General features: G+C 41.8%; 3 protein-coding genes across 7 annotated transcripts; 1 reads left to right on the forward strand and 2 right to left on the reverse strand.

The window, feature by feature from the left end:
* Window positions 1–123: 123 nt before the first annotated feature.
* On the reverse strand, window positions 124–7,005 carry LOC125990951 (target of myb1 like 2 membrane trafficking protein). 4 transcript variants are annotated; one of them, XM_049758378.2, is made up of 15 exons: window positions 6,802–7,005; window positions 6,327–6,411; window positions 5,801–5,879; window positions 5,485–5,634; window positions 4,971–5,105; window positions 4,755–4,901; window positions 4,514–4,630; window positions 4,297–4,430; window positions 4,163–4,214; window positions 3,607–3,775; window positions 3,408–3,534; window positions 3,187–3,292; window positions 2,678–2,737; window positions 2,042–2,078; window positions 124–1,956 (listed from the first exon to the last, which is right to left on the reverse strand). In XM_049758378.2, the coding sequence occupies exons 1-15, from the start codon at window positions 6,851–6,853 to the stop codon at window positions 1,808–1,810; spliced, it is 1,599 nt and encodes a 532-aa protein (XP_049614335.1). In that variant the 5' UTR covers window positions 6,854–7,005; the 3' UTR covers window positions 124–1,807. The 4 variants fall into 4 exon arrangements, with proteins under 4 accessions (XP_049614335.1, XP_049614336.1, XP_049614332.1 ...); XM_049758379.2 differs by having other exon boundaries at window positions 5,801–5,896; window positions 6,802–6,818; XM_049758375.2 differs by having other exon boundaries at window positions 4,755–5,105.
* A 143-nt stretch (window positions 7,006–7,148) lies between these two features.
* atpaf2 (ATP synthase mitochondrial F1 complex assembly factor 2) lies at window positions 7,149–9,445 on the reverse strand. 2 transcript variants are annotated; one of them, XM_049758381.2, is made up of 9 exons: window positions 9,308–9,445; window positions 9,037–9,191; window positions 8,927–8,971; window positions 8,697–8,845; window positions 8,511–8,608; window positions 8,275–8,355; window positions 7,993–8,105; window positions 7,734–7,849; window positions 7,149–7,642 (listed from the first exon to the last, which is right to left on the reverse strand). In XM_049758381.2, the coding sequence occupies exons 2-9, from the start codon at window positions 9,155–9,157 to the stop codon at window positions 7,505–7,507; spliced, it is 861 nt and encodes a 286-aa protein (XP_049614338.1). In that variant the 5' UTR covers window positions 9,158–9,191; window positions 9,308–9,445; the 3' UTR covers window positions 7,149–7,504. The 2 variants fall into 2 exon arrangements, with proteins under 2 accessions (XP_049614338.1, XP_068505518.1); XM_068649417.1 differs by having other exon boundaries at window positions 9,037–9,393.
* A 139-nt stretch (window positions 9,446–9,584) lies between these two features.
* LOC125990955 (glucose-induced degradation protein 4 homolog) lies at window positions 9,585–12,362 on the forward strand. The gene is made up of 6 exons (XM_049758384.2): window positions 9,585–9,965; window positions 10,300–10,359; window positions 10,517–10,624; window positions 10,698–10,799; window positions 10,873–11,003; window positions 11,088–12,362. Exons 1-6 carry the CDS (start codon window positions 9,774–9,776, stop codon window positions 11,149–11,151), a joined length of 657 nt encoding a protein of 218 aa, XP_049614341.1. The 5' UTR covers window positions 9,585–9,773; the 3' UTR covers window positions 11,152–12,362.
* The last annotated feature ends 4,342 nt before the right edge of the window (window positions 12,363–16,704 follow it).

The following is a 16,704-nucleotide window of genomic DNA, read 5'->3' on the forward strand; positions in this document are numbered from 1 at the left end:
GTGTGGGGCCCACAGTCTTCCTGTGTGTAAGGGTGGGACGTAAGGGGGGGTTAATCACCAGAGTTTACCACCGGTCAGCTTTGTTCATTTAACTCTTCAATAAAACCCACACTAAGGAGAATATCACACTTCCAAGGTTTTATTTAGTTCATGCAGATGTCAAAACACAAAGAGGAAAATCATACCTCGACACACACACATTAGCGTCTCTTAAATCGTCCAGTGATGCACACAGAAACACAATGGTTCCTCTGAGGGAGAAGTGCTGGGATCCATTTACACATCAAAGATGATACACTGGCATGGACGAACGGATTCACGAGGCTTACGGGACAGCAGCAATGTACGAGGTATGTCAGTAAAGTTCCAAGACTGGTTCCCCCCCCCAAAAAAAAAAAAAAAAAATCTTGATAGCTACCTATGGCGATGATGTTGTTCTCAGCCAGGAACTGTGTTGCTTGAAATTTTGTGACATCAGTCCTGGAACTTTTCTGCCACACTTCTTGTCTGACAGTCTACAAAAATGTTAAGCCAGTCAACCTAAAAAATAAAATAAAAGATGGATCCTTCATGACACGTGATGCTTCTTTACATGTTTTACATTCAACCCACAAGAACACCAACGCAATTATTAACATAACACACATCAGCAATGTATAAAACATAAAGCCACAAAAATAAACAATCCTTACATAGATCCCATATATTTTCCTTGAGCGCAAAAAAAAATACTCATCTGAAAGGGGGAGGGGGTGATTACAAATAAATAATTTCTAAACTTCCTGAATCTTTAATTACATCCAAGTGCTTGCTTGTCACACAGCTGATTTACAAAAAGTACAAGTTCAAATGCCACGCCACAGTCAAAAGCGCACTCTTGCTCTGAGCTCATGGAACACGTTCACGCCCGTCAAGAGCGTAAAAGGTCTGGTTTGTAGCGCCCGAGCTCATTTCTGATGAACAAATAGTGGCGCTGGAAAGGTCAGCTCCTTTTCTGAAAACATCAGCGGAGAGGAAATGCACACAAATATTGCGCAAGCAGCACAAAAGCGCATGGGACTGATATAGAGCTGTGTTTTGAACTTGTTCTCCTGAAAAACACATTTGGTCATTTCAACAAAAAAAAAAAAAAAAAAGAGAATAAAATACAACTGCCATTCAACTTTCTTTTCAGCATTACGGTGACCGCACAAAACCAAACCTCAGCAAATACTAAGCCAAACACACACAAAAAAGGCAGATTGAACCCCAAATAAAACACATTTTGTACAGCTATATCAACTTTTTTTTTTTTTTTAATGTCAACAGGTTCCCTTTCCCTGTGCAGCATTGTGGGGCGCATCCATAGCAGACAACAGCCAGGAAATTTGGGCTCATTGGCCCTTCCCTTCCTCCCCCAAATACAATCCCACCGCATAATAAATTCCTCTGGTACATACGAAGCTTGATATATACACACGGGATCATTTGTCATTTACACATTTACAACAGAATTCATGCCGGCTTACTGAAGGGGCACTAGCGGAAACGCAAAATTCTCATAGGAATGCTCAGGGTTTAAAAACAAAAGCTAAAAAAGCATGCGTGGAGGTTTTATGTCCACATGCTAGCATGAAGACACGCATACAGGGACTGAAATCCCTTTTTTTTTTTTTTAAACCTATGAAAATAGACTGTTTTGTTAGGTTTTTCCCTTTTAGACAGACAGATTCTCTTTGAATAAGGATACATCACTGCCGCTGATCGAAATAGTGTTAGTGGACGCGTTTTGGTCCGGGCCATCCTGTCAGGTAAGCGGACGACAAGTCTACATGGCAAACAAAGCGTCCTCTGGTCTGTCAGACTTCTTGCGGCTGGGGCTTCCCTGCGCTGCGCTGGGGTCGTTACTCGGGGGGGACGGCAGGGTGGGGACCATCTCTGCAGCTTTTGCTCGCTCCTCGAGGAACTTGTCAAACTCTGAAAGCAAACAAGTCGATGAAAATCCCACACGCGCAAAATAGGTGTCCCTGGGCTAAATGCTAGTTCACGTTTTTGTACTAACCTTCACTTGTCACACCCTCCTCACCTTCATCTCCTTTCTGTAGATGGGAGACAGGCTTTTTACTTGTGATACTGACCAAACAGGAAAAATAATCCCATTCACAGTAGAGGCACTCTCAGAGGCAGCATGCAAGCATTGACTATATGTAAACACTCATTTGTTAGATCATACAACCCCCCTTTGCCATTCAATTACCACTCACTTAAAAAAAAAATTAAAAATGACACCAATGTGAATTATATAGCCACAAACTTACAGATGGTTATAATAAAGACATGACAGGATTGCATATTCGGGTAAAATGAGCATGAGCAGAAAGCGTGCACAAGCAGATGCTGGCAATTGTGTTTTATAATATTAGTATATGGCCCTCAAAATGTATATTTAAAAAAAAAAAGCATAAGACTAAAAAGTAATTTGTGCATTGAAAATAGGGGTAGTCACAGCTTCATTGATGCTCATTTTTACAATATGCTGCCACTGGTTCCCAACAAGTGTTAAAATACATTCTAAGATGTTAAAATTGAATGATAAGAGGAAAAAAAATGTTATGTAGCATGACAAAAGGATGAAGCGGAATGAACAAAGTAAAGAGGAGGCATAAATAATAAAAAACAAAAATCATGATGGGCTCACCACATCAGTACTTAGCCACTCCTCTATGTCATCCATGACAGAGGACTGACCTCCGACACACTAGAGGGCGACATCAAAAGGGGGTGGCCATGGGGGGGGGGGACAGCAAAGCCACAGAAGAAAACAAAACCCAGGCCCAAAACACAAAAATAATTATGACTAATTTGGAATGAAATTAATACAACTTAAAATAAGTGATGAAAAAAGTTGATGAAGGCGTTCCTTACGAACCACAGAGACTCCGTTTCAAACACTTTTGGCAAATTTTGTTTGACGCCTTGAGAGTTTTGCTTTATTTCTCTGAGTCCAGCTCTGCTTGTTCAGTGATGCGTTCATTTAAAAACAATCATTTAACACTGCTATTCTAATGATTTGCGTAAAAATTAGTGAATTAACAAGGTGCTACCTTGATTTCTAATTTGGCTTAGTGGCATCTGGCAACGTTTGCTTCAGAGTGCACACTTCTACGTCTCTTTCAAACATACACAACTGAAAGAGTGGAGACTCACCGTGGCTGCACGTGGTTGTTGGACATCCAGAGTTGGAGGAGCAGCAGCAGCAGCAGCAGCAGCAGCAGTGGCAGCAGCAGCTGCCTGGCTGTCTTTTGCCGGAGTCCTAAGAAAGGAAGAAATACATATTTTTTTCTTTTTACGTGTGATTTAAACCATTTTTGCAGTATGGGCCGGTTTGACACAAATTATTTTTTTGACAGATTGCCGATTTGCCTTACATCTTATTAGGTTCAGGGAGAGATCCAGTCCTGGTTTGGGCGAACACGTCAAAGTCATCCTGCGGAGGTGGAGGCTTGCTGCTGGATAAAGAGCTCAGAGTGCTGCTCACAGTGTCTGCGCCAACATCTGGAGGGAACAGTAAGACACCTCACAACTTACTACATGCTCAACTTGAGGGGGTTACTGCGGTAGACGTACCCATTCCAGCGAGGCGAGACGCCAGGGAGGCCGGAGAGGATGGTCTCCCGGCGCTGGCGGTGACGCTCGGGGGCAAGCTTGTCGTGGCCGCATTGGGCATGTTGCTGACCACTGCTGGCGAGCCGGGGCCCAGATCAATCAGGTTATCCTCTGTCGCTTCGCTCAAGACCTGACGGGAAAGGGAGAATATTACATATTGTGAGTCAATACAAGAATAAATCACATTTGATCTTATCTTTTCTTTTTTTTCCCCCTGAAATTTTGTGTATGCTGCACAAGACAATGTGTGGAAATGAAATCTCGCTGATGCAGTTTCAGGGCAGTATGAAAATTCAAAAGACTACTTAACGGGCTACTGAGCTTAGGGAGGCCGACACTGGTTTCATACTTGCCTGTCTCAGCTAGCCACAGAAACAGAGAACAGAAAAGAAACGGGAAAAAGATAGTGAATAAAGTTACATGACCGAAGGGTGACAGTGACCAAAAAAAAAAAGTGAAATGTATACAGTGCCTTACTCTAAGGAAACCCAACAAAGAGAAAAATAAGCTGACTCACCCCATTGTTGACAGTCTGAACCGTAGACCTTCCAGATCTGAACCTCTCGTATCTGCAGTGGCACCCAAGGCACGTTAACAAATACGTGTCACAGTCCTGTGTGTAGCCCGTGACAACCGTCTGCATCTTCTCACCTTTCGTAGCGCAAGAAGATGTTATTGAGGTCATCGTTTACGTGCAGCAGCTCCTCGGTCACTGCCTCGTTGGAGACGCAAGAGATGAGCTCCACTACCCTCTGCTGCATGGCTCTGCAGGTCCTGTTCAGCTCCTAAAACACACACCGTGTGAATATATGCGAATGGGTCGAGTGCGGAAGCGTTACGACGCACACAAACACGAGGGCTTCCTTGCCTGTAGCAACTCGTAGTCGGAAGCGTCCTCCTGTCCCGGTACCATCTCAGTCAACATCTCAGACATGACTTTAGTGTTTCCGCGAACGACATCCAATTCACTGCGCAGTCTGCAAATCTGACAAGGAGAAAAAAAAAAAAAAAAAAAAAAGACATGTAAGAAATATGTAGATGGCTCACCCCTCAACACGAAGCACAGTCATTTGACATTTCCAGTAGTTTGTACGTTTGTCTTACTGCACCTGTTCAGACGTTGGGTTGATGGCTCCGGACGGTTGAACGTTTGGAACTTGAGGGGTGGTGTAGGCTGCCGGAACAACATGCGGTGCAGGCTGAGGGGGGCTGCTGTACTTATGCAGAGTCGAGTCTCCCTCTGGTGCCGATGCAGTCTGGGTACAAAACAAATAATGACGAGAGGAGCATCGAGCCGCGCTTGCCACCGTGTGATGTCCTCCTACCCGCTGAGGTGTATGTATGGGCGAGAGCGTCTCCAGGTCCGACAGGGGGAACTCGATGCCTTTTCTCTTGAGCTCCTCGTAGATTTGGACAACGCCTGTGAGATCCGGACTGCTCCTGAACGCATCGGCCCATGCCTGCGATTGGAGTCACGAGACAAGCAATAGTGGGATTAAACAAAAGCACTGGATTGATTCCCAATATGCATAGTATATATGTGTATATGTTAACATGGTAACAATTCTTGCATGATGCTAGTGGAAGAAAACTGGTTAGCCTAATGGCTCGACAAACACTGCTATGTTCCACGCTGCAGCTAGAAATAAGAGCATTGCAAGGTTACCTAAGCCGAGCCCGGTAACATGAGCCTCACTGGGTGAAGCCCAAGAGATACTCGCTTTTATCTGACTGCTGCACAGCCTCATAAACGTGTCATAAAACCCCTCTTCCAATACCTCCTTTAAAAAAACATTTGTTGAGTGCCGCCCATGAAAAGCAAGTTAATTGTGATCTTACCTGAATGAGCGCCAATACTTTGTCTTGAACGATGGTGGGAGGGTTATTTTTAGGAGAGATGATTTTAACAAGCACGCCGTCCACAAAGTCCCTGCTAGTGACCAGTGCATGAAACCTGTGGCCGCAGTTCTTTACGCAAGTCTCCAGCACCTGATGGAAGCAGGGGTGTCAAAACGATTGTCAATTGAACACATATCTTCCTCTTGTCATTGTAACTCTAAAATGAGGAAAAGTTTTCATATGAACTATCCTGAACAAACAGGACGCCAAACTTTGAGGTACGATGCAATTTCAACCACCTCAGGTTTGCACTCACCGTTAAAGCCAGCATCACCTCCCTGTAGTTTCTATTGCCATTCAGTCTCTTTTTCATTGCTCTTATTGCATCTTTTGGCCTGCGCACAACCACACACTAAAAATGAACAATGACCGAATATAAAAATATGCCTGGAGTATTTTCAAACAGGGAAAACAACCTAAACATTGAGCGATCCATTTAACAAGTCAATGATTTCCTCAAAGCTGGAGTGCACAGACCGTAATAATTAACTCATGGACTGTGACTAAATACGATAAGAATATCATACAATGAATACAAAAAGGAAAAAAAGCAAATCCAAGCAGACTCTTTAGAAAGTGACATGCACAAGCTTAACCCGTCGGACACGAATTACAACCCACTAATCAAACACGCTCTGGACTTCACACAAGAGCTTAACTACAGATAAGCAAGCAGTAGGGCTCAGTATAAATCGTATTTGCAAAAGAGGAGATCATTTTCAAATGCAAAATACAATTGAAGCAGCAGAGATCAATTTGTTGACTTTCCCTGTGCAACTCACCCGTCTTCGGTTTCATTGATAATGTCACAAATTTCCATGTTAAGCGTCCAGTCTTCACTTGGTAGGGATCCGTCAGTAGCTCTTTCTAGAATATAAATACATTGAGGGAGGGAAAGACGTTAAGTCACCTTTTATCAACGAATGCACTTAGGTGATGACTAATGCTTAGCTAACAACTGGCTAACTTAGCTCTAGCTTTGGTTAGTCAATGCTCCAAAGAACGAGCGAATGTCTTCGCAGATAACATACACAGCACATTATATGCGCTACAGTTTGGTGTTGTCACCAATAATACAAGCAACGACAACATAGGATAACATGCTAGCTAGGCGGCTAACTGATGTGGTTTAAAGCGCCCTGACATTAGCCCGGTGCTAGCTTGTACGTAAGCAACTTGAGCACAGATTCGATGCATATTCGAAACCTAAGCGCATATTTGAACACAATACAGTTTATGTGATGTCTTTTTACATACCAATGCAATGCCCCACTGGGGTACTGTACGGATTTCCCATTAGGAACTCCATCTTTGCTCGTCAACAAACAAGTCAGGTCAGGGAATAGTGTTGTTGCTACATCGGGAAACTTCGTCTTTGTCCCGCCCCTAGAGGTATCTCATTGGCAGAGAAATTCGGACCTTTACTGTGATTGGCAGGTCGTGATTTCACTCACTGAGGTTAGACAATTATAAACAAGGGCTCCAAAGGTTAAGACAGTAAAACGCAAATTGTTTTATGGTTGTTTCTTTTTCTGATTTTGTAGCAAGAAAGTATTACAGTTTTTTTTAATTGTCTGCTTTGCAACTTTAAATAACCATTACGATTTGACTGTATTGATGTACATTTTATAGGCATATTGTGGTAGCTCCTATTGGTCAGAAATATTTAGTACATTCTCAACACATTTAGCACGTTTCAATGTAGTAGACAGCTGGCTGGAAACCCAAAGGTCAGCTGGGATGGGCTCCTCTGACTCACACACACACACACACACACACGCACACATTTGGTGTCTGTCAGACAAAGAATGTATTTTGAAGGGTGGAGATGAGCACAATGGGTGAGAGACTGAGCAACTGTCAATACAGAATAAAGTTAACAAGATATATACTATTTGAGTCATACATTGTCTTGAGTCAGTTGATCTGGAAGCTTGCATTTCGTTCTTTTAGCTTCCTTTCAGTCCTGCAAAAGTTTGCGTTTTACAGTCGAACTCTCCGACGAGAGGTGAACAAACAGAGCGCCGGCAGCAGTGCGAGCCCTTAGCTCATACATGTCATAGTCGTGAGCCCACTCCACGTTTCCCCAGCACTGAATCTGCGAGGGAGGAAGACCAACACGTTATTAGTTGAGTCAACAGAACAATTTCGTCATTGTCGCTGAGCAAAAATGCAAACACAATTTTCACCTGGTATTCCTCCTCCAGCCTAGAGAGCAGCACAGCCTGCTCCACACTCAAATGTCTGTCAATCATCCCAAGTGATAACACGACAGACTTCAGCTGGGTGATGACGTACTCAAGTCCTACACGGATATAATCACATTATGATGTACCTCTACTCTAGTAAAATAACAACTTGAAAGTTGAGTCAAGCTGTTGGACCTTATATTAGTGATTTGACAAAAAGCAGCTTTTGTTATTAAGTAAACAATTGCCCATGCATTACCTGTGAGAGACCAGAAGTTGTATGATTTGAGATGTTGGCAGAATGTCTCTTTGGTAGCCTGAGGGATGTCTGGGCCCATAATATTGGATGAGGACCCGATAGTTACGTTATATCTGAAATGCACATCATACTAATGAACATCTGGAAAGACCTTTACAAGTCAAGCACTGTAACCTTATTCATCTCTATCAATCACAAATTACATCTGCAATGACAAATTCCATTCCGACTGGTGTACCTAATATTGTGGCCGATGAGTTCATGCACTTCAACCATGATTACCTGTTCTCAATCCATTGCAATACAGGGTCCCACTCATTCTTCTGAAGATCAACCAAACCGTAGGGCTCTTCAACTCTGTAACTACACCAGATCAATACAGATTTGACATGAAAAGAATTCCTCTTTTATGTCTTTCCATAACAACTTTTTTATTACCACTAGCTGTATGGCGATAGCTAGTTTCAATCTAAGGTAGAAATGTATAAAGGTTGAAGTGATAACTGTAAGTAACATACCAAACAGTGTCTGTCTCCAGAAACTTCAATGCCGCACTGATCATTTGGTCCTTGTCGCGTTGTGTGGGATTGTCCAAAGCAGTGTTGCAAAGTGTTGTCTGCAAAAATAATAACAGGAGAAATCGATTTATATATATATCGTACATCTGAATGACATTCCTTTGAATGCCAGGTGACAAACTTTACCATGTGCATGGTGTAAAACTTGAGCGTATCCCTTTGAGCATCCCATTCAGTTGCTACGGCGATGGCGAGGGCTTCATTTGGCACCGTGAACAGCTTTCCTCCAGGAGTTTTCAGCTTCCTTCGGTCTAGGTTTATCTCAAATAAACCTCCTAAAGGAGACGATTGGGCAACATACATTATTATATTTTACTGTAACATTTGTGATTAAAAAAAAAAGGAAGTTCACATACCTTCACCTTGAGATATACTGACGTCCTGATAAAATCGTTTTCTCTCTGTAGGCAAATAATGTTTTGTTGAGTGTTCACAGTACAGATCAAAAACATTATATATATCTTACCTGTTAGGGCCGATGATGAATATTTTAACGAGCATTCGAAGTTTTGAGGCTTCGTGCGTGTTTTACACTGCAACAGTGCTTTTCCGAACTGATGGTGGAGTCTTGCAAGGCTTCTAAACATTGCAGCGATGATGTGAAATCTTAAGCTAGGTTAGCTAAGGAGCATAAACAACGGGTTGTTGTTGTTATTAGTAAACGAGACGCCACGTTTTTACTTGCATATTTGGGAGCATTTACATCGCTTTTTTCTTTTTTACAATGCAATGGTTACCCGTGTAATAAGTCGACTGACAGAGTTTTTCTTAAAATCTCAGTTGCAGCCTCAGAGTTCTCAAACACGAGTGTGACCTACGTAGTCTGACAGCACTGGTGTAGTGCATTTTTAAGAGTAGGGAATTGTAGTTTTCCACATTACTATTTGCACTCTTATACAACACGAAAAAACTACATTGTAAACCTGTGAAGCTGTCCTCCAAACAAACCAATGAGAATGTAGGATGTACGCACGTCGATTAGGGTTAGCCAATGAGTGGTGCGGATGCTTTTGCCTTCGTCGCTGCGACGAAGTCCACTACTTTCCTGGGAGCTCGGTCCCTGGCAAAGTACAGCTTTCAGGTTCCAAGGGGATTTTATAGACTGGAGGACAGCTTCAGTCCCTGCAACGCTTCTTCGCGGACGCCGGGATCACGAAGACAGCGATTGACTAGTGTGGATAACCAGCCAGCGAAGCGGGAACCATGCCTGTCCCCGCTGGATTCATCAGCGACTCCCAGTGCGCGGCCTTCGCATCCTCGGCTTCGCTTATTCCACCGCCCCCGATCAACACCCGGCAGCCCGGTGTTGTCACCTCGCTGTTGTATAGCGGCTCCAAATTTAGGGGACACCAAAAGAGCAAAGGGAACTCGTACGACGTGGAAGTTGTTTTACAGGTGGGCAATCGGTGTGGTATTTTTCACGTGAAAGGTGAACTGCGAGGGGCAATGGTGATCGAGCTGTCAAACGGGGGCGTGATGATTGACAGTTGGAGAATCAATGAGCATGGGCCTAGCTCGCCAAGCTAGCAATCGCATAGCAATTAAAACATTACGATACATTTCATTCTTAACCCTGATTTTGCATTTGCAGATATAAATGTATTTAAGTCCCCCTTTGCACAACTGCATCGTTTTTGTGCGTTATATTCGGAATGGCGGCATATTAATTGGGCAATTCTGCTTTGAGGCTGATGTCAACATGATCACATTTGTTTTGTTTTCCCTCAAGCACGTCACGATGGAGGACTCCTACCTATGTGGTTACCTGAAAATAAAAGGACTAACGGAGGTGAGCCGTGTTATTATCACTATCTGAATTGACGTGAAATAAATTACATTCAAAAACAGTCTGCTCCATTTAATCCCGAAGCACTTTCATCGAAAATTTTCCACACACGATCCACCTGCAAATTTTAAAACAAAAACCTAATTGTCTGTTGTGGCAGGAATACCCGACTCTAACCACGTTCTTCGCTGGAGAGATTATCAGCCGAAAACGACCATTTCTCACCCGGAAGTGGGATGCAGATGAGGATGTGGATCGTAAACATTGGGTAATCATTTACAACTAGATGTTTAATTTCACTCTTCTTTTAAAAATGACCAGCATTTCATTTTTGTCATCAGGGCAAGTTTCAGGCTTTCTACCAGTATGCAAAGACATTCAACTCGGATGATTTTGACTACGAGGATCTTAAAAATTCCGACTATATTTTTATGAGGTGGAAGGTAAGGTATCAGTTCATTGCCTAAGCTTGATGCTGTACTGGTAATAATGTCGGGCATATCGGCTTTTCATTAGGAGCAGTTCCTGGTTCCGGATCACACAATCAAAGACATTAGTGGCGCTTCCTTTGCTGGATTTTACTACATTTGCTTCCAGAAATCCACAGCAACGATCGAGGGCTACTACTACCACCGGAGCTCTGAATGGTAATCATCGCCATTATTTTATTTTTTTTCTTTGCTGCCATAGCGTCTCACATTTCAAAACGTACGCTGTCTCACCTCATTCAGGTACCAGTCTCTAAACCTCACCCACGTCCCCGAGCACAGTGCCGCCATCTATGAGTTCCGGTGACCCCGGCTGGCATCGTGGATCCTGTTGGGATGGACTTGAGGCGAAGCAGAGGTCTGCAGATGCTACTGAGACTAGGAAAAGAAAAAAAGACAAAAGCCAACGTGGGTTAACAGTTGGACGGATAGAGTGCGGACCAGTGGATGCGAAAGGACTTCTGAATGTATGTGTATGAAATGAGGTTTTTAAAAAAAGAAAAGGAAATGCCGTTGTGTTCCCTGGCTGGGGCGGGTAAAGTCCGATCCAGCCTCAGAGCCCGGATGTGGTTCTTACCCGTCTTATGTTTAAATGTCTGGTTTTTGTTGTGTAAAATTTGGCACACTTTCTCAAGACACTTTATAAGCTAAGTCGGGACCACAGCTTTCCAGACATGTGACAGGGGTTGGAACAGGATTCCTTCCAAGGGGGGTCTGCTTGGAGAAGCAACTGGGGCTCTTCAGGTTTTAGAAATGGAGCTTTAATCAGCCCAAAGGTTTTGACATGGCAGTATGTACATTCATTTGGTTGAAGCCGCTTCTTTGTTTGCCTGCCAAGAGAATATTTTTTCGTGATTCTATCACAAAAGATGGGACACTTTGCGGCACTTTTATGACCCCTAGCGGGTGACACGCTAAACAAGCAAACCCCTTTTCCCATCCTTGATGTTTTGTCAGATATGCTTTTTAATCACAAGTGATTGCCGTGGATGTTGTTTTATTGTACCATTTGCACAAAAATGAATATGTTATTAATGCTAATGCTCACATGCCCCTGGTTCACAAGCTCAAAGCTGTACGGAGGAGGCTTGCTCATTACTTTTTGTGTGTTGGAGTGTTGAGAGACAAATCACATAACAGAGTATTTTTTTACCCAGCTCTGCCACCAAGTGTTAAACAGAGCCTTTTGAGTGTCCCGCATAAGTTATAAATCCCATCCTGTTCCTTCCATCGACGTCTCTTTTGACTATGCAACGTGTTCAACATAGCATTCTCCAAACACCAAGCCTCCATTGTCAAGAGATTATATTCTATCCTATCCTTAAAGTATATGAAACCAACAACAAAAAAAATCTTCGTTAAAAGTAAATATTTTTGTTAAAATTCTCTACAGAGTCCCTAATCATGTGACTGTGCCATGTTTTTAAAGTTTATCAGAGTTGTATTATAACAGATCATGCTTCCGATTGAGCCTGAGTTGGATTGACTGATTGTAAAGAAAGAGAAATATCAAAACGACCTGCTGGCTGTGTGCTTCTGTATTTTATTTATGCATTTGCTTCCCTCTAGTGGTTGAAAATGGTACATGCTAACCCATAAGTAGCCAAGTTTGTAGGTCACCTAGATTAATGAAATAAAAGTAGGTTCTTTGGAAAGTAACTCTTATTTTTTATTAATAGGCATGTTGCAATAGAGAATATGTAGCCCGGGTATTTTGATTAAAAAATTATTTAAAAAAAATATAACAATGTAATTAAGAATGCCATCCATTTTATTTCTTGATATTTAATCCTGGTCTGTGGTGCATGTGTGTACGTGCACGTACTACTTTCCAGCATGAGAACTGAAATAGGTCATGCATGTCCATGATAGGGGGGGGAATGCCTTGTGAAACTAGTTTGAGCTATGAACGTCCACGTCAGTGCAAAAATGCTTATAAAACCTAAACCAAACGTTGCAGGTGGTCATGTCTTCATGTGCCGAGATCAACTCGGCACTCTAAAGCCCCCAAGAGCACTTTTTACTATGCCAACCTAACCAGAGTGACGGGAGGGGCACAATTCAGAAAATGTGCTCAGCTCAGCCCAAGTGAACTGCTAGATTCATCATATTCTGCGTCAAAAGAGGTTTCTGAATCGGATAAAATTATGCTAATTTTGCCCCTAGAAACGGAGCTGTCGCTATCATCTGCCATGTTGTTTGGGTTTGTTGACATCCAGATGTACAACTTGTGATGTCACAGTAATGGCGCCGCCAGTTTGGCTTCGTGCGGGACCCGATCGATAAACTGGCATTTCATTTCAGCTTTATTCTTAGTAATCGGTGTCCATTTTTAATTTCCAATGCGGCAAATGTGTTCACTTTATACATTCTATCAAATTCCGTTATAATTGAAAAAAAAAAAAAAAAGGGATGTCTCTAGCCCTTTAATCCAAATTGTGCAGCAGACAGTGTACGATACACCCTTTAATTTGTGGTCTGGCAACCTATAGCGTCGTCTACGTAATACGAGTTAAACAGGTCACCTTATGTAATGCAATTTTTTTTAATGAAACGTTTTCTCTGACACCTTTAAAAATAAGACTGAGGGGCCTCTTTTTTCAAGGTATGGAATTGATAACGAGTGGTGTCATCTTTTCTCATCCGAGCAGGCTCCATCAGTTCATGCATCAATAAGCCTTGACGCATGATTGGACGAGACACAAAATGTCCAACCAGAAGAAAAAGTTGTGACAAATTCAATGCATTGCGAATCAAATGCCCTGGATGAATGACAAGCATGTTCCTCTTATGTGAAGGCATCCACTCAGGCGTTTAAGTCAAAGAGACTTAGCCTAATTGTTTTGTTTGTATTTTTGAGTCACTGGTACATCTTATGTAAAATTCTTATGTCATACGGTGCCGGCTGGTGCAATACTGTTTAATACACTCAACTGGGTTGACAATGAATCGGTAAACTCCAGTCATCTGATACCAAACAGACGTTCTTGCAGTGGAATGAAAATTCCATTCATTCATTCATTCTCACGGGTGTGCTGGAGATTTTTCCATCCGACTTTGACTGAGAGTAGGGTAGACACGTATTAGATAAACACAGTCATTCAGAAATAATTTTGTGTTTATCTTGCACTACTAGTTTCCACTCACCAAAAGATTTACTTTAAAACCAACAATGCAGTTAAAGTGGATTAAATTGCTAACATGCCAAATCAACAAAAATTTTTTTTTATACATTTGAATAATGATAAGAATCAGGACTTCCTCATATGCTGTAGATTAGATTTTTTTTTGACGCAAAGATTATGTTTTACCGACAGAGGCAAGATTTTGTGATAAATTCTCTGTGACTCATTATCATTTTACATTCCTTTCTAGTGACCCTGCCTCTTTTATTAGCATGGAATTTCCAATCAGGACCATTTCATGTAAAAAGAGCAATTAAAAATGGCAATTTAGCAAAATATCTAGCTATATAAAATAATAGCTTTAATGAAATGGGTTTTGCTGTTCAGTCAATTCATTTTATTTTATAAAAGAATTACATTAGGATCAGCTCAGATTTCCTTCCTTATGACAAGAAGCAGAATAAAGACAATTCAGCTTCCTTCTCCGTCAGCTTCCTTGTTTGGTTTCTGGGGTGTGTCATCACCAAATGGCAGTGTAAAAAAAAAGGAGATTAGATATCTTCCTATTTTTAAGGCACTCAAAGATCAACAGCTCAGGCTTGAAGCTCCCTACCATGAACCTCCCCTAATAATGTAGCGGAATATTTGCAGTCGTACACGTGCGGGTTTGTTGGGATTTGAGATATTACGTTACACATGTTGAGCAGATGGATTTAAATTAAATAAATTGTGTGCACCTGCACAGCTCGTGCGAGGCGGGGGGGGGGGGGGGGGGGGTACAGGGGATGACAAAGGGATGATTGTGAAACCAGGAAAAAAAATCAAGCAAATATTGGGTCAGGGGGGGATTCCCTAGTGGGAAATTTACGCCATAAAAACTTATCTTAATGTCTTAATATTTACAAAAAAATATTTTAATTATAAAATTAAATACTTATATCTAATATATTTGATATTGGATACATAATAAAAATATTTCACTTTCCTTAGCGCTAGTGGCATCCTCACAGTGTCCCATCAATTTCATAAACTTCCTCATCGAATTTCATACACTTCCTCGTCGCTGCAATTAGTAAAGTTGTAGTCAGAATAATTGTCATGATCCTGCAACAACACAGCGGAACCCTGACCGAGATATTTTACAAAATGACATCGACATGCATATTTTAATAATCTGCATCACTTTTATCTTCACGTTTTTGTTACGTTAGCCAATATTATATATAATATTTAAATCCTCTTTATAGGCCCAGGTGATTTAGTGTGTTATGCTGGCTTTACTTGTGCTTCAAAAAAAAAAAAAAAAAAAAACGTGCCCATGCTTAATTTGGGAAAAACTCACGTGGCTCCTCAACTCAGGTGTTGACATCTTCACTGACCTTTTCACTGATGATGTTTGAATAATGGATGCTATGTGTGTGTGTTGTTTATAGTCATGTCAAACAGAAGAAATCCTGGCATTGCTTCAGACAGGAACTACACACTCACATCACATAAAGGGCTTGAGATAAGCCACTCAAGAGTTGGACTTTTTCACAGAGCGTCTTTGAAGAGACACCTGTGACTCTCACACACACACACACACACACACACACACACACACACACACACACACACACACACACACACACACACACACACACACACACACACACACACACACACACACACACACACACACACACACGCACGCACACACACACACACACACACACACACACACACACACACACACACACAATCGTATACAGGCAAAGCTCTCTTGAGTTGCTGATAAGGAATATTGCTGCCACATGACAAGTCTGGGATAACTGCACGTGCTGCTAGGGAATCCAGGAATCCTTTACTTAATTGCAGAAATAAAAACAAAAAGCCTCAGTCTAAATACACACACACACACACACACACACACACACACACACACACACACACACACACACACACACACACACACACACACACACACACACGGCTTCATACCTTCCTGGAGCATTTCTTTAGTCTGTACAGTAATGTGGACACAAGAAATTTATGATGTCGCATGCTATGTCACAAGGCTACCAGCAGCAATGGGTAAAAAAAAAAAAAAAAAATCATTACTCAACCCTGCGTGATCTGACTACATCATATTTGGAATTTATATTCCACAATGCATGCGTGCTCTTAATAAAACACCATTCCTTTGCGCGTCATGTTTTTTTCGAGCACAGGAATGTCTCTTGTCACGCAAATTTAAAAGAGACAACTTGTCATGTTGAATCGTCTGAAATTACAGAGTCTGCTGCATGTTGAAACTTGCCAAGATTTTACAACATGTTGATTACTATCAGCACAGCGCCGCATCAGGCTGTGTCTAATATTTCAACTTCTCAATATGTCTCAGTGCACCAGCAATCACAAACACAAAGTTCAAGTAATGTGACTCGGCTTAAACTGCAGAGTAAGCTTTATCACCTCAACTCCATTAAGGTTTCTTGAGTCACAATTCAACGATAAAGTGTGTCAGAAAAGATCCAGGATTGCTCTCAGCTAGGAACTGTCAGATGCACTACTCTCGCCTCTTCTCGCACCCTGAGCCAAACACAAACCACAAAATGAACTGACATGGCAGATAACTTTGTGACATACTTTTCCCTTCATCTTGCCATAAACAACAAAAGCTTGTGATTTTTCTTTCTTTCTGAATTAAAGGCAGGAGAATTGCTATTGATATTACACAGCAAATAATTTCTTTA

This window comes from Syngnathus scovelli, chromosome 21 (genome assembly GCF_024217435.2).
Source record: "Syngnathus scovelli strain Florida chromosome 21, RoL_Ssco_1.2, whole genome shotgun sequence".
Classification (NCBI taxonomy): Eukaryota; Metazoa; Chordata; class Actinopteri; order Syngnathiformes; family Syngnathidae; genus Syngnathus; species Syngnathus scovelli.

Coding starts and splice junctions, on each gene's coding strand:
- LOC125990951 (XM_049758375.2), bottom strand. CDS start 6,853: ATGGAGTTCCTAATGGGAAATCCGTACAGTACCCCAGTGGGGCATTGC. Junction 4,215..4,296: donor ATCTTCTTGCGCTACGAAAG/GTGAGAAGATGC, acceptor GTGCCACTGCAG/ATACGAGAGGTTCAGATCTG. Junction 3,293..3,407: donor CTCCCTGAACCTAATAAGAT/GTAAGGCAAATC, acceptor TTCCTTTCTTAG/GACTCCGGCAAAAGACAGCC.
- atpaf2 (XM_049758381.2), bottom strand. CDS start 9,157: ATGTTTAGAAGCCTTGCAAGACTCCACCATCAGTTCGGAAAAGCACTG. Junction 8,972..9,036: donor TTCATCATCGGCCCTAACAG/GTAAGATATATA, acceptor ATTTGCCTACAG/AGAGAAAACGATTTTATCAG. Junction 8,356..8,510: donor CTGGAGACAGACACTGTTTG/GTATGTTACTTA, acceptor GATCTGGTGTAG/TTACAGAGTTGAAGAGCCCT.
- LOC125990955 (XM_049758384.2), top strand. CDS start 9,774: ATGCCTGTCCCCGCTGGATTCATCAGCGACTCCCAGTGCGCGGCCTTC. Junction 9,966..10,299: donor ACGTGGAAGTTGTTTTACAG/GTGGGCAATCGG, acceptor TTTTCCCTCAAG/CACGTCACGATGGAGGACTC. Junction 10,800..10,872: donor ATATTTTTATGAGGTGGAAG/GTAAGGTATCAG, acceptor GCTTTTCATTAG/GAGCAGTTCCTGGTTCCGGA.